Source organism: Eleutherodactylus coqui, chromosome 3, assembly GCF_035609145.1.
Source record: "Eleutherodactylus coqui strain aEleCoq1 chromosome 3, aEleCoq1.hap1, whole genome shotgun sequence".
NCBI lineage: Eukaryota > Metazoa > Chordata > Amphibia > Anura > Eleutherodactylidae > Eleutherodactylus > Eleutherodactylus coqui.
In genome coordinates this window covers 289,287,460-289,300,360 of record NC_089839.1, presented here as the reverse complement: position 1 = coordinate 289,300,360, position 12,901 = coordinate 289,287,460, and the positions used below count along the sequence as shown (strand labels likewise).

General features: G+C 42.0%; 1 protein-coding gene across 2 annotated transcripts in view; it reads left to right on the top strand.

Annotated features, from left to right (window-relative positions):
- The first annotated feature begins 191 nt into the window (after nt 1–191).
- The window catches only part of LOC136621850 (uncharacterized), a 30,546-nt gene continuing 17,836 nt past the window's right edge, over nt 192–12,901 (top strand). Inside the window, exons 1-5 of one of the 2 annotated variants that reach the window (XM_066597642.1) lie at nt 210–353; nt 2,631–2,787; nt 2,879–3,001; nt 4,331–4,473; nt 6,832–9,840. In XM_066597642.1, the coding sequence (XP_066453739.1) occupies nt 343–353; nt 2,631–2,787; nt 2,879–3,001; nt 4,331–4,473; nt 6,832–6,844 (447 nt within the window). In that variant the 5' untranslated portion in view covers nt 210–342 and the 3' untranslated portion in view covers nt 6,845–9,840. Of the gene's footprint in view, nt 354–2,630; nt 2,788–2,878; nt 3,002–4,330; nt 4,474–6,831; nt 9,841–12,901 lie in introns of those variants that run through there. The other variant, XM_066597641.1, reaches the window with a different exon arrangement.

Sequence of the window (12,901 nt, the reverse complement as noted above, 5' to 3'; positions counted from 1 at the left end):
ACTGAATGTTGCTATCTTTCTGATGCATGGCTCACTAATATAAATGGCGACTGTGAGTGTGGCTGCTCTATAACCCTATAAACAGAAGAGGGTGATGTTGGAATACCGATGGCCATTAGTTCCCATGTCTTAAGTATTGCGTCTCCCATCTCTGCCCAGAGTCAGCGGTTGTGTTGATCATTTTGCGCCCACCGAGCCTGAAGCGTACAGCCGCGTCCATATGATTTATTTCCACCTTAAATTTTGACCCAGAACCGGAGGGCGCAGCACAGTTTGAGGATCCTCTATACAACACTGAAGAGTTAGTGGGACTGGCGCCCCGAGATTACAGGCACACTCTGGATGTTAAACTGGTGAGTAACAAGATAGATAACCCCGGGGCCATGGGCCCTAAAAAGGCGATTTTTGTGTTTACTGTAAAATCTCTTTTTTGTAACCTTCATTGGGGAACATAACCACAAGTGTGGGGGCTAGCCTTGGGATTAAGTGCTGGCTCGGGATGGACGCTCATGGTTCCTGTGCCCCCCTATAAGGCGACTGAGAAAGTAAAGGGTTAAACAGTTACAGGATAAATCTACATATAGTACTGAGTAATGATGTCATATATACTCCATTCACATGCAAACTCCACTTGTGAGTTGTCTGTACTGCAGGTTAAAAAAATTAATGTTTTTATGACCTTGCAGTGCCATATGGGATCTGGTCTGTTAGGGGGTTTACCTGTCAGCATTATGATAACTGACTAGGGAGCTATGTCTGCACTACCACGCCGGGCCACTGCACAGTGTATAGCGCTGTTTGCTTCTTGCACCATACAGGGTGACAACTGGCTAGGTTAAAAACTGATCGTCTGGGGTCCTGGTTGGCAGACGCTTGCTGAACTGCTGTTGATAACCCATTCTATTGATGGGTCACTAGTTGTTTAAGAGAAAGGAAACCCCTTTGGTGTAATGACATCATCACCAACTTGTTTGCGTTCATGCAGCCTGTCCAGACGGGCAGATCATCATCGGGAATTGTGAGCTTCTCGCTCGGTGTTTCATACTCTTATGTGAAATACTGAACAGTCAGAAAACACAACGAGAAGCCAGTGTTGATTTATATGCCGGCCGAAACTGAACAAGTGCGCTATTCTCATTGGTCGTTCAGTCATTGGCTCATGTGGAAACTGAACGGTTACTGTGCATTTGAACACTTTTTGCCCTCCGCCGCAGATTGCCATGATGGAGGAAGTTGTATGCTGTATTTACTAGTGACTATTTACATGGCTGCATAACCCACTTGTTATCCATTGATATTTTGCCTGCAGATTCTCAGCCGACTGGTAGATGGCAGCAGGTTCCTACAATTCAAAGCTGACTATGGAATTATATGGTTATATTCTTGTACATAGGGGGCAGTATTATAGTAGTTATATTCTTGTACATAGGGGGCAGTATTATAGTAGTTATATTCTTGTCCATAGGGGGCAGTATTATAGTAGTTATATTCTTGTACATAGGAGGCAGTATTATAGTAGTTATATTCTTGTACATAGGAGGCAGTATTATAGTAGTTATATTCTTGTACGTAGGGGGCAGTATTATAGTAGTTCTACTCTTGTACATAGGGGGCAGTATTATAGTGGTTCTATTCTTGTACGTAGGGGGCAGTATTATAGTGGTTCTATTCTTGTACGTAGGGGGCAGTGTTATAGTGGTTCTATTCTTGTACATAGGGGGCAGTATTATAGTAGTTATATTCTTGTACATAGGGGGCAGTATTATAGTAGTTATATTCTTGTACATAAGAGGCAGTATTATAGTAGTTATATTCATGTACATAGGAGGCAGTATTTCAGTAGTTATATTCTTGTACATAGGAGCAGTATTATAGTAGTTATATTCTTGTACATAGGAGGCAGTATTATAGTAGTTCTATTCTTGTACGTAGGGGGCAGTATTATAGTAGTTATATTCTTGTACATAAGGGGCAGTATTATAGTAGTTATATTCTTGTACATAGGGGGCAGTATTATAGTGGTCCTATTCTTGTACATAGGGGGCAGTATTATAGTGGTTCTATTCTTGTACATAGGGGGCAGTATTATAGTGGTTCTATTCTTGTATATAGGAGCAGTATTATAGTAGTTATATTCTTGTACATAGGGGGCAGTATTATAGTGGTTCTATTCTTGTACATAGTGGGCAGTATTATAGTAGTTATATTCTTGTACATAGGGGGCAGTATTATAGTGGTTCTATTCTTGTACATAGGGGGCAGTATTATAGTGGTTCTATTCTTGTATATAGGAGCAGTATTATAGTAGTTATATTCTTGTACGTAGGGGGCAGTGTTATAGTGGTTCTATTCTTGTACGTAGGGGGCAGTATTATAGTGGTTCTATTCTTGTACGTAGGGGGCAGTATTATAGTAGTTCTATTCTTGTACGTAGGGGGCAGTATTATAGTGGTTCTATTCTTGTACGTAGGGGGCAGTATTATAGTGGTTCTATTCTTGTACGTAGGGGGCAGTGTTATAGTGGTTCTATTCTTGTACGTAGGGGCTGGATGCAATATTTCTTTTGTTAATACCTTATTGTTTTCAGGTTTGCAATATATGGGTTCTGCACAGTTGGTTTTCACTTTCAGTAACTTGGTAGGAATTGTGGCTAGTAATGGAGACCTGACCCATGATGCCTCTCTGAAAGGAAGCCATTTTGTACAGCTCTGCAACCAGCGCAATATTCCTCTACTGTTTCTCCAGAACACAACTTCTCAGAGTCTCTTACCTCCAAGTGTGTCAAAGGTGAGGTCTTAGTTAGACATGTGGTAAAAACCCACTCTTTATATTCCTCAGAACATTTCCCTATTAAATCTATAACCCTTTTGTTTTACAGGCAGAACAGCTTACAAACAGATTAAAAGCTCAGGCCTCCATGATCGCTGCTGTAGCTTGTGCCACGGTTCCCAAAATTACGGTTGTGATTGGGGGTTCCCTTGGTGGAGAGAGATTTGCCATGGTATGAAAAACTACAGGGCATTATTTCTATCTTTACATTTAAATGAACTCTGTCACCACCGGATGGGAACATAAACTGTTATGGTGCTGTTTGGTGAGGTGACAGGGAGCCGAGGGATGTATTATTTTATTGAATGGTCAGCTGCACCCCTCAAAGCTGTCTTTTGAGCGATAACCGTTGTGTCCAAATGCACGGACATCGCGCAGTTTTCGTGTACGAGTCGTTCATCGCTCAGTTCTAGTTTTCGTGATTTGAGCGATGAACTGTTGTCAGCGGTGCAGGCTGTTATCACAGTCGGCAGCGCCGATAAGATTCTTTCCTGGCGATTCTGTCCCGCTGGTAGTTCACAGCTTATGCGGAACAGCTGTATTCTTCGCCAAACGTTAGTGGAGGTGTCCCGCTCCGCCTGTATGGCTCTTAAGTAGCTACTTAGCTACTATAGACTATGCAAAGATGATCGCTCAAAACTCTCACTCAAACTATCGTTTGAGCGATCATCTGTCAGTGTAAATGGGGTCTAAGCCTTTCCCTCAAACTAAATTGCGTTCCCTTATTAGCAGCTGCCCAAAACATGATTTTTCTCATTTCTTTCTAGGTTTAGTGTATCTTTTAAAAGGGTTTCCAAGATTAGGAAAAAGAGTCTCCTTTTTTGATCCTAGAAACGGTGCCAGTCTTGTCTATGAGCGATCTGGTATTACTGCTCAGACTCTTTCAGTGACTGAGTCTGAGCTGCAGTACTGGCCAAAGCCCATAGTCAGTAGTAGTGCTGTTTCTGCTAAAAAGCCGACCGATTATTTATTTTTTATCCTTGACATCCCTTTTAAAATGTCTTCACCAAGTAACTTGCCATCATTTGCTGTGGCTGCTCAAGTTAGAGTTTTTCTTCGACTTTTACTATTGATGTTCTATCCTCACCATAGGTCATCAATAGTTGATCGTCAGGGTCCGCTACTCAGGAGCTCCTCTCATCAGTTGATTGAATGAGTGCTGGGCCGCCTTCTCAGGCCTGTGATGTTCCATTCATTAGTTACATGGCCTGTGAGTGATTGGAACTGAGCTGCAATACTAGGCACAGCCATCTTACGATGTATGGCGCAATGCCTGGTATGGACTGCAGTGACAGTGGAGCACACCTAAATGCCGCTGTCACTTCAGTTAGCTGATCAGTGGTGATTCCTAGTGGTTTACCCATACTGATCAACTATTAATGACCTATCCTGAGGATTGGTCATCAATAGTTTTGTCCCAGCAAAGCCCTTTAAACAATCCCAGAACTGCTCGCTGTATGCAGTTTGATAAAACTTTTTGATTTTTCAACTTTTTTTACAGTGCGGGAGATCATATGAGCCAAATTTTTTGTTCCTGTGGCCAAATGCAAGAATTGGTCTTCTGGATGCCACCAGGTTGTCATGGAGTGATCAGAAAGATGAAGGTTGGACGGACGAGAAAGAATTCAGCACGCAGCTAAACAGGTATTTAAGCTTTGGGTCTTACTGTATCGTTGCATGTGGCAGCCAGTCACACTTCAGCTCTTATTCCAAAATTGGATGTTGCAAATGAAAGCACAAATCTGGCAGGTATATTAATACTTCAGTAAGAATTCTGTAATCCTGGCACCAGTTACAGAGGAAAACATCCCCTGCAGTGATATTAGTCACTGGGAAAGCAGGCTAGGGTCTAGTATGACCCTGCAGCTCTGCCATAGCAGGGAATCCCGACGGTAACATGACTGCCCCCCCCCCCCGTATATGTGCCGTGTATTTACTGTGCCTGTTCCCAAATGGGACTGAATCTCACTGTAGATGGGGAAATTCATTTTAGCGACATCACAGAGACCAGATCCTTTCCAGATTATCAAATATTTTAGATTAGCATGAAATCACAATATTTAGGAATTTTCTAATCGTTCTTTTGTAACTGGTCCTGTAAATCCCATATGATTTTGATGCCGATTTGAAATTGACTCAGTTCTTTTGGCAATTCTGTTGCAAAATACACATTTTGACAGTGGATTATTCTGCAGTGTCTTGCACAATATTCCGGTGTGTATCAAAACACCCTTAGGTTTCAACCTCTGCTGGAGGCCTTCTTCAGGCACAATGCTCTATATTTGGTGGAAACGCCCCCTTATGGAAGGACGTATGTTTATTTTGCTATGTGTTATGGCTCCTGAGTTGGCCTTGCTATCTACGTTTCCCGGCCCTGTGTCTAAAATTAAGAAAAACCTTCTACTCTATCCTTGCCGCGCGGCAGATTATCGCAAGTTATGGAAATCGTCTACTCCCCTTCTTGGTTGATATGGGTGGAGGCCCTCATTTCCATAATGCATATGGTAGAATTTAGGACAGAAAATAACAAGTATCCCACTTTTTGTGCCACTTGGTTACTGTGTTCTCTATTTAGATCTGAGAGTCTAATGATCGCTCAGATCACAGAGTTTTGCCAGTGGACCAACTGGCATGGTTCCTCCTGGCATATGATGACTGTGGCAGCCAGTCGCAGCAAACAAAGCACGGTTGTGCCCTCCCCCTCTCTGAAGTCAGGCAGCTCATCTCATAAATAGGAAAGTTGTAAAGTAACGCGGACATAACGCGGACATATGGTAAATGTTAATCGTACCAGACAAAATACCACTGATATAAACTAAATTATGCCACCAAAATCTACTTCAGAATCACTTATAAGTAATGGTATTTCAAAGTTATTACCACATAAAGTGAAACATGTAGGCCAACAGGGTCCCTCCGTGTCAGTTCAACCAACGCTCCCGGTCAGCCATCTCAGATTTCAATGAAACTTTGCACAAAGATAGACCGTGACCCTAAACTAAGATAGCCAGAATATTAGGCTTCAAAGTGCTTTGGTTCACAAGATACAGGTCTTAATCTAGGGGGTTGTCATGTGATTACAGCCTACAGGTCTTAATCTAGGGGGTTGTCATGTGATTACAGCCTACAGGTCTTAATCTAGGCGGTTGGCATGTGATTAAAGGGGCGATTTCAATCCATTCCCAAGCCAGTTCCAATGACTCTAGAGCAATGAAACTTCACACACTAGGAGAACTTTTGGTGCTGAATCCAGCTAAGCTCCTCAGACTGCCACTCTTATCATCATTCTGCCACCATTGCATGTTAAAGTAGCTGAAAAATTCTATTGCGCAAAATACCTCATATTTTAAGCAGTAATAACTCATAATCAATGCAATCCAACTACGCTATGGATTTATCAATGTGTACTCCATAGAAATGTTTCTCATTATTCACATTATGGACCCAAAAGGATGCATAGCTCTTAAGATACAATGAGTCAAAAATGGCAAAAAAACACTTTTTTGCAAATTTTTCCCTTTTTCAAAGGCGAAAATCGGAATGTACTCCATTTTTATTTTTTTTCATTTTTGTTCTATTTGGAAGAGAATTTTTTGCTCTACAAGGTTCGCATGTTTTTCTCCTCTCCTGGCTGTTAGAGCAGGGGCGCGTCGGTCAGTATTCAGCAAAGCCACTACATTCAAAAGATGTATGTGCAGGTTTAAAGCCCATTAGTGAGGTCTGTGAAAAGGTGTATTGTGGTCTCTAATGGGTTAAACATCATCATATGGTGCGATCTCCACCACTGCACTGTCTCACCCCACGGGATACAACATGACTGGTCTGACTTTGTGTTGCCTGAATTAAAGGCTGGTATCACAGAAGGGGAAATAAAAAATAATTAATTATTGTTTGTCCTCTACAAACCTTGTTTTCAGGCCTTCCCACGGAAATGTATATTGTGGAATGGGATAATATTACTAATAGTGTTCGTGGGTAATGAAGCGTATTGTTTCTCCTTAGGGAGAGCACCTAGAAAGTGGGTGAGAAGATTTGCAAGGCCATCCATGCTCCTCTGGGAAATATGCAAATAAGAAGATGGAACAATGCCTCTACAGCGCCATCTATTGGAAGGCATCATTCCTACAAGTCAATGTCAGACCTTTTAACAAGCTTTGTAACAGTGACTGGGAATTATGAGCCAAAGCCAGAATCTATCACACTTGTCAGGTGTATACCATAGTTTGATTAAGCAGGACAAACTGGAGGTCCCTTCGAACTCTACCATTCTATGACATGGGGCAAAATTGCCTGAGGACGTGGTGAAGGCAAAATATGACAGAACATTGTAAGGAGGCGGCAGAGGAATGCAGATCTGAAGGGTGAAATTAGAAAATTTCTCAGATGTACCACAGTGCTGTAAATTGAGTTATCGCGATGTGCCAGTCATGTTAAGGAATGCTACATATGTACAGGATCAATGCAAAGTAATCCTATCATAAGATATGGGACTTCTAGTTGAAACTAACTGCACCTTTATGTTGTTCCCTAGAGAGTCCAAGCCTGAAAGATTTTCTTTTCCACACTTTCCACATGGAATGCAGGTTGCTATTTGACCCTCCAATTCGCTACCTCATCCAGACTCTCTTCCCTGTTCTTTGCTCCAATACAACCATCATGATGTTGGGATGCCTGGTGCTGGAGATGCCATGTGTTCCAGATAGACTGCACCTGCACTGCACATGGGGATTCTGTGCATGCGCATGATGTTATTGAGGACAATGAACTGACATAAGTATGTGCCGATTCTCCATCTGCAACACAGGTTCACGCTGTCTAGTGAACCTGTGTTGCAGTTTTAGAATTGGTAAGATAGTGTACAGAGGGTTCAATAGTAGCACAGGGGTGTCACTGAAAACAAAATAAAGCCCACACAGGGTCTTCTAGATAAAAAAAAACTGCACCATAGAAGACAGCAGGTGTGCTGCTTGTTTTAAAAGTGATGTCATAAAGTTTGCAAAAAACAAATTCTACCAGGTGAATAGAACAGCCAATGTAGTGGCCCAGAGTTAGTGGGGCCCCTCCATAATGTTATATGTCTGTCTCGTGCCATTGTCTTGTCAGTATTTTATGCATGGTATGGATTTGAGCCAAGTGTATTGCATCTCTGCTGGATTGAATGGGTTAATGTCTGGGTTATGTCTGGAAAATGTTTCACTTTGTGTGTAATGTGACAATTTTTATATATGTGTTTGCAAGGATGCTATGCAAGGCAGTCTAAGGCAGTTGGAAATGAGCAGAAGTTAGTGCAAGGAGTTCTGCAAGTCAGTGAGTAAACCCCATGGAAACTAATCGGTCTGTGTGTGGAGAGAATGGAGAAAGCTGAACGATTCCCTTCTGCTTGGCCTGGGGCCAATGCTACCACTAAGTATTAAGTGAGAGAGAAAAATACCGTTGCTTGGCAAGAGAAATGGCACAAGAAGCATGAGTGTTTACCGATATAAAGTAGGAGAGAGGGTTGCCAGGAGTGGCATCACACAAAGAATTTGGACTGTGGATTGTCCGGAATACCCCGAGAATCCTCCCTGTCGCACCACCCTATCTTGTTGTATCTGTGCCAGACTACTGATGTTAGTTGGAGTTTAACAAGTTACAGTAAACAGCAAGTCGATGGAGATGCTACCCTCCTGGCCTTGGAGAGACTCTGAATCCTCCCGTTTCTTATCACAGTAGCTGTAAAACTGCAGAAGCACAATGATCCCTTTAATGAACACCAGTGACTCTCTAAGATTTTTAAAAGATTTATTTAAAATGTTTGCAGATTACAAAATATGATGGTAAAAAAATTGATGGTACAAAATATGATGATAATGCATGATCTGCACACATTTGTATGTTTTTTGGAGTGTGGGAGGAAACCGGAGTACCCGGAGGAAACCCACGCAAGCACGGAGAGAAAGTACAAACTCCATGTAGATGTTGTCTTTGGTCCAGTTTGGATCCAGAACCACCATGCTGCCCATAATGTTGATGGTAAATAATGCATGATCCTCAGGAAGAGGTATAATATATGGTTTCCCAGAGGCACAAGAAGAGATGATGTTTCCACCTCTTCTGGGCATGGCCTTCTGGCTGCTAGTGATGCCCTGGGAACCACTTTAGTCCAGTTTGGATCCAAGACCACCGTGCTGCCCATAATGTTGATGGTAAATAATACATGATCCTCGGGAAGAGGTATAATATATGGTTTCCCAGAGGCACAAGAAGAGATGATGTTTCCTCCTCTTCTGGGCCTGGTCTTCTGGCTGCTAGTGATGCCCTGGGAACCACTTTGAGGTCTTCTATGACTGATGTTGTAGTCTTGCTCTAAGACTATTATGATGGTATTTTCTGCCAATGGTTGTTTTTGGCATTGATATTTGAATGAATATTCGCTGACTTGTTCTGAGGAGAGAAATGAACAATCCCATTAGATATCGGTCATCTGGGTTGTATTACAAGATAAGGAGAAGATACATCCAGTGGACATTACCTTTCTATCAGCAACAATGGACACTCCAATAACAGGGAGTGCTGTCTTCGCAAGGTGTGCTGCGGGACGGATGACCATTAGATGTAGATATCATCTATCTACAGATGGTTGGAATCAGAGCTTTTAGTCATCTTTCAAGCTCTGATGAAAGGTGGTTTGATATTTGGTTGTGGGAGAAGACAGATCATTGAGGAAACTGTGTTTGATGGGACATTCCTGTTTCCTGGTCACAAGACCTAATAGAGAATCAAAATTAGTGATGGAGATATTCTAAAGACATACAAACACCCAACGGGTCATCTGAGACTAAACGATATAACATGGATTATATAGGAATACACTACCTTGCTGTCTTCTCCTGAATAGCTCTATATTTGATCTTTATATTTAGTTCCTCCTATTGCCCGCTAAAGAGATGTTGCGGGCAAAGTCTCCACCAGCCAAGGGGATTCTGTAGTGAGAAAGATATTGATGTAAGACATATGATAATATTAGAGGTAACCACCCAGGAGTATAACCAGCTGCCTTAAAGTCTGAGCTTTGGTTATAACACCCCAGTCATAATGGTGGGTTATGAAAGGATCCCACCAATATCATGCAACAAAACCATACTTACTCATCTGTGCCAGGCCTGAGCCCAACTTCAAAAATGCCATATACGGGTCGATGGTCCGATGTTTTAATAATGGGGCAAGAATCATATTTAAGGACTTGCACACCTACATCATTTGGGGTTTTATAGAGCACCCTATCCGTATATGATGGAATTCTCTGCTTTTCCGAAGTGTCATAATTGTCCGTTCCAATATCAAATTTATAGGTTGGGAGGAATTCAATTGCATGTTCTCTAAACCCTCTAAATATGGAGCCGTTGTTTTTGGCCTCATTTAGGGAGTCATGCTGTATTAGACTGGACATATCTCTTCCATTGATGTTGTGCAGAAGAGATTCAACAGTTCTTCTTTCTTCTTTGAGTTGGAAATTTAAATCCCCAAACCAAAAGACACGGTCGAAACGGGTGGTGACGTCAACTGTTAAAATATATAAACAAGACACATAATTAGTCTACATGAAAGCATCAGACTGACAGCGATAAGTCAGGTAGGCAGATAAGTCACTCACAGGCATTAAAGTCGGTTCTGGTCTGTATTTTTCGGGGCAGTTGAAGGCGTTCAGTTATGATTTTGTAGTCCTGAAGTCTTTTGTGGACTGCTCCAACTGCAAGCAAAAATATGCATATTAGTAAATGTGGCTTCTTGGAATTCTCTGCACCAAAAACACTCATAGCACAGATCTGTTTGCATCATCCAATGTAATTAAAGCAGTATTCTCATTTTGGCAAGTAAACCCCTATCCACAGACAAGGGGATAACTTTTAAATCTGTGAGGGTGTGATTGTTGGAACCCCTACCCATCTAAAAAATTTGTCACCAGCAGGTTTCAAATTTTTGACATGAGGAGACCATATAGTCACACCACCACACCAGTTACTTCAATGGGACCACTTGAGATAGCTGAGTTCAAGCACTTGGCGATCTCCGGTAGTCCTAATGAAGTGAATAGGACCACCGCAGATTGCCGAGCGCTTGAACGCAGCTATCTCTGGCAGTTGGTGTTGAAGATGGGAATACTCCTATAAGTTTATCATCAAACAGTAGTGCTTTACATAGTAATGCATTAGTACCAAATACTTACATCTAAGATGTGTTGTGATGAAAAGGAATGATGTGCCAAATATGTTAAACGCTACACCCAACGCTCCTTTGGTCTTTATGTAGTGGAATTTTCTAGTTGTTACGTGGGCATGTTCGACTTCTGTATAAAGCAATTAAACATAAGAAGATGGGTCAGTGGGGGGTACAAGACTCTACAAGGGGTATATGAGATGTTCCAACTAACTCAACTAAAGTTAACAGGACACTTTGACACATAATCCTGTAAATGAAAGAAAGAGGAAAATACCTGAACAAAACCCGATCAATTCCCTTCGTATAAACATGGTAAGATATAGGACCCCATGCCCAGATGAATGGTGCATGATGTAATTGGGGCCGAGGGTCTGCTGGATTTTTTGCTCCCATTCATGTCTGCAAGAAAACACAAATTTAAATACAGATATTAATAAAGATGACATCAGATTAAGAGCCTCAAATCATCGGTCAGACGCTCTACAGTATAACCCTTGAGGTACATTAAGATAATGCAGAAGTGACCCTACAGCAAAAATTGTGGGGCGCTGGGAAAGATATTGAGTTGCTCGTCCGGCAGTCAAACAGCAGACTTGGGCCATATTCACACAGCTGAGTGCGAGGTGTGCCCAAGATTGTTGGATGCAGATTACATTGGGCTACACGTATACACTCCATCCGTGTGCTGTCTGATGTGCAGGGTATTGGACAGTCACATGTACTATTCTCATTCAAGAATCGGACAAGAATAGGACAAGCAGCAATTTTTGAAACTCAGACTTTCGGTCCAAGTAAAAAATTGCTTGTTTGAATTCAAATGAATGTGTTTTTCCCATACAAGTTCTGACCCCCACCACTCTTGGGGACGAGGGTCTCGTGTCTCCCCTGTTTCGTCACTGTAAGGCTGCATGCGTGGTCGGCGCTCCATTCATTTCAATAGGGCTGATGAAATAGCTGACCGGGTGCTGCTTGGCTATCTTCACAGTTTTATTGAAAGCGAATGGAGTGCTAACCTGTGGATAGGGGATAACTTATGTGAAGACTTACCTGTTGGGATATCCCTCTTGTATTCCTAGAACATAAATGTCATTTCCATAATCGTCATCGGAAGGCAGCAGCAGATCTTCTACGTTTTCTGGAAACTTCTGCTCAATATAAACACATTTTAATTAATAATGGTTACAACTAAGTGCCAACCAAATTATCATCTTCTAGATAACATACAAATAGTTGTAGCGGCTCAGTTTGGAGTTTAATATTACTTCATAGAAAGTGAGAATTGATTGTCTGCAGTCGGTACAATACTGAGGTAGACTATGGCCGGGGTTGCAGACTTTGCATCAGGGGCAGTGATGTAGGTTGATAGTTTGCAGTGGGTGTAGGAACTGTTTTGAGCCTAGGATTTTGGCTTGGGGTGGGATAAGACCTGATTATATGATAGTCAACTGCAATCCATAGAGACTTGGTTACTGGTCCAATTTACCAAACTACAGCTCGCTACGGTTATGGGGCTCAGTAATAAGTATTGTGTAGTTCTTCTCACCCTGCCTTCCATATTCCAGGTGGCAATGTAAACCTTCAGTTTGCGAGTCGGGAGATGTTTCTCGCAATCGATGACTGTATACTTCTGGAGAGCGATGTTTGGGTCATCCAGAGAGTAGATTTCTCCGCTCAGATTTTTGTTGTTATAAATCTGAGGGAGTTGATATTTTTTCGATTTCTTCCAAAACGGCATGATGACTGATTGCCGGGTGCTGTACTGCACTAGTGTCCTTTATAAAAGACTAGGGGATAGTCACGGTAAAATGGGACTGATCACCTCTAGTTCCTACGCAAGACAAATCGCTAACCGTTAAAGCAACAAAGTAATAAT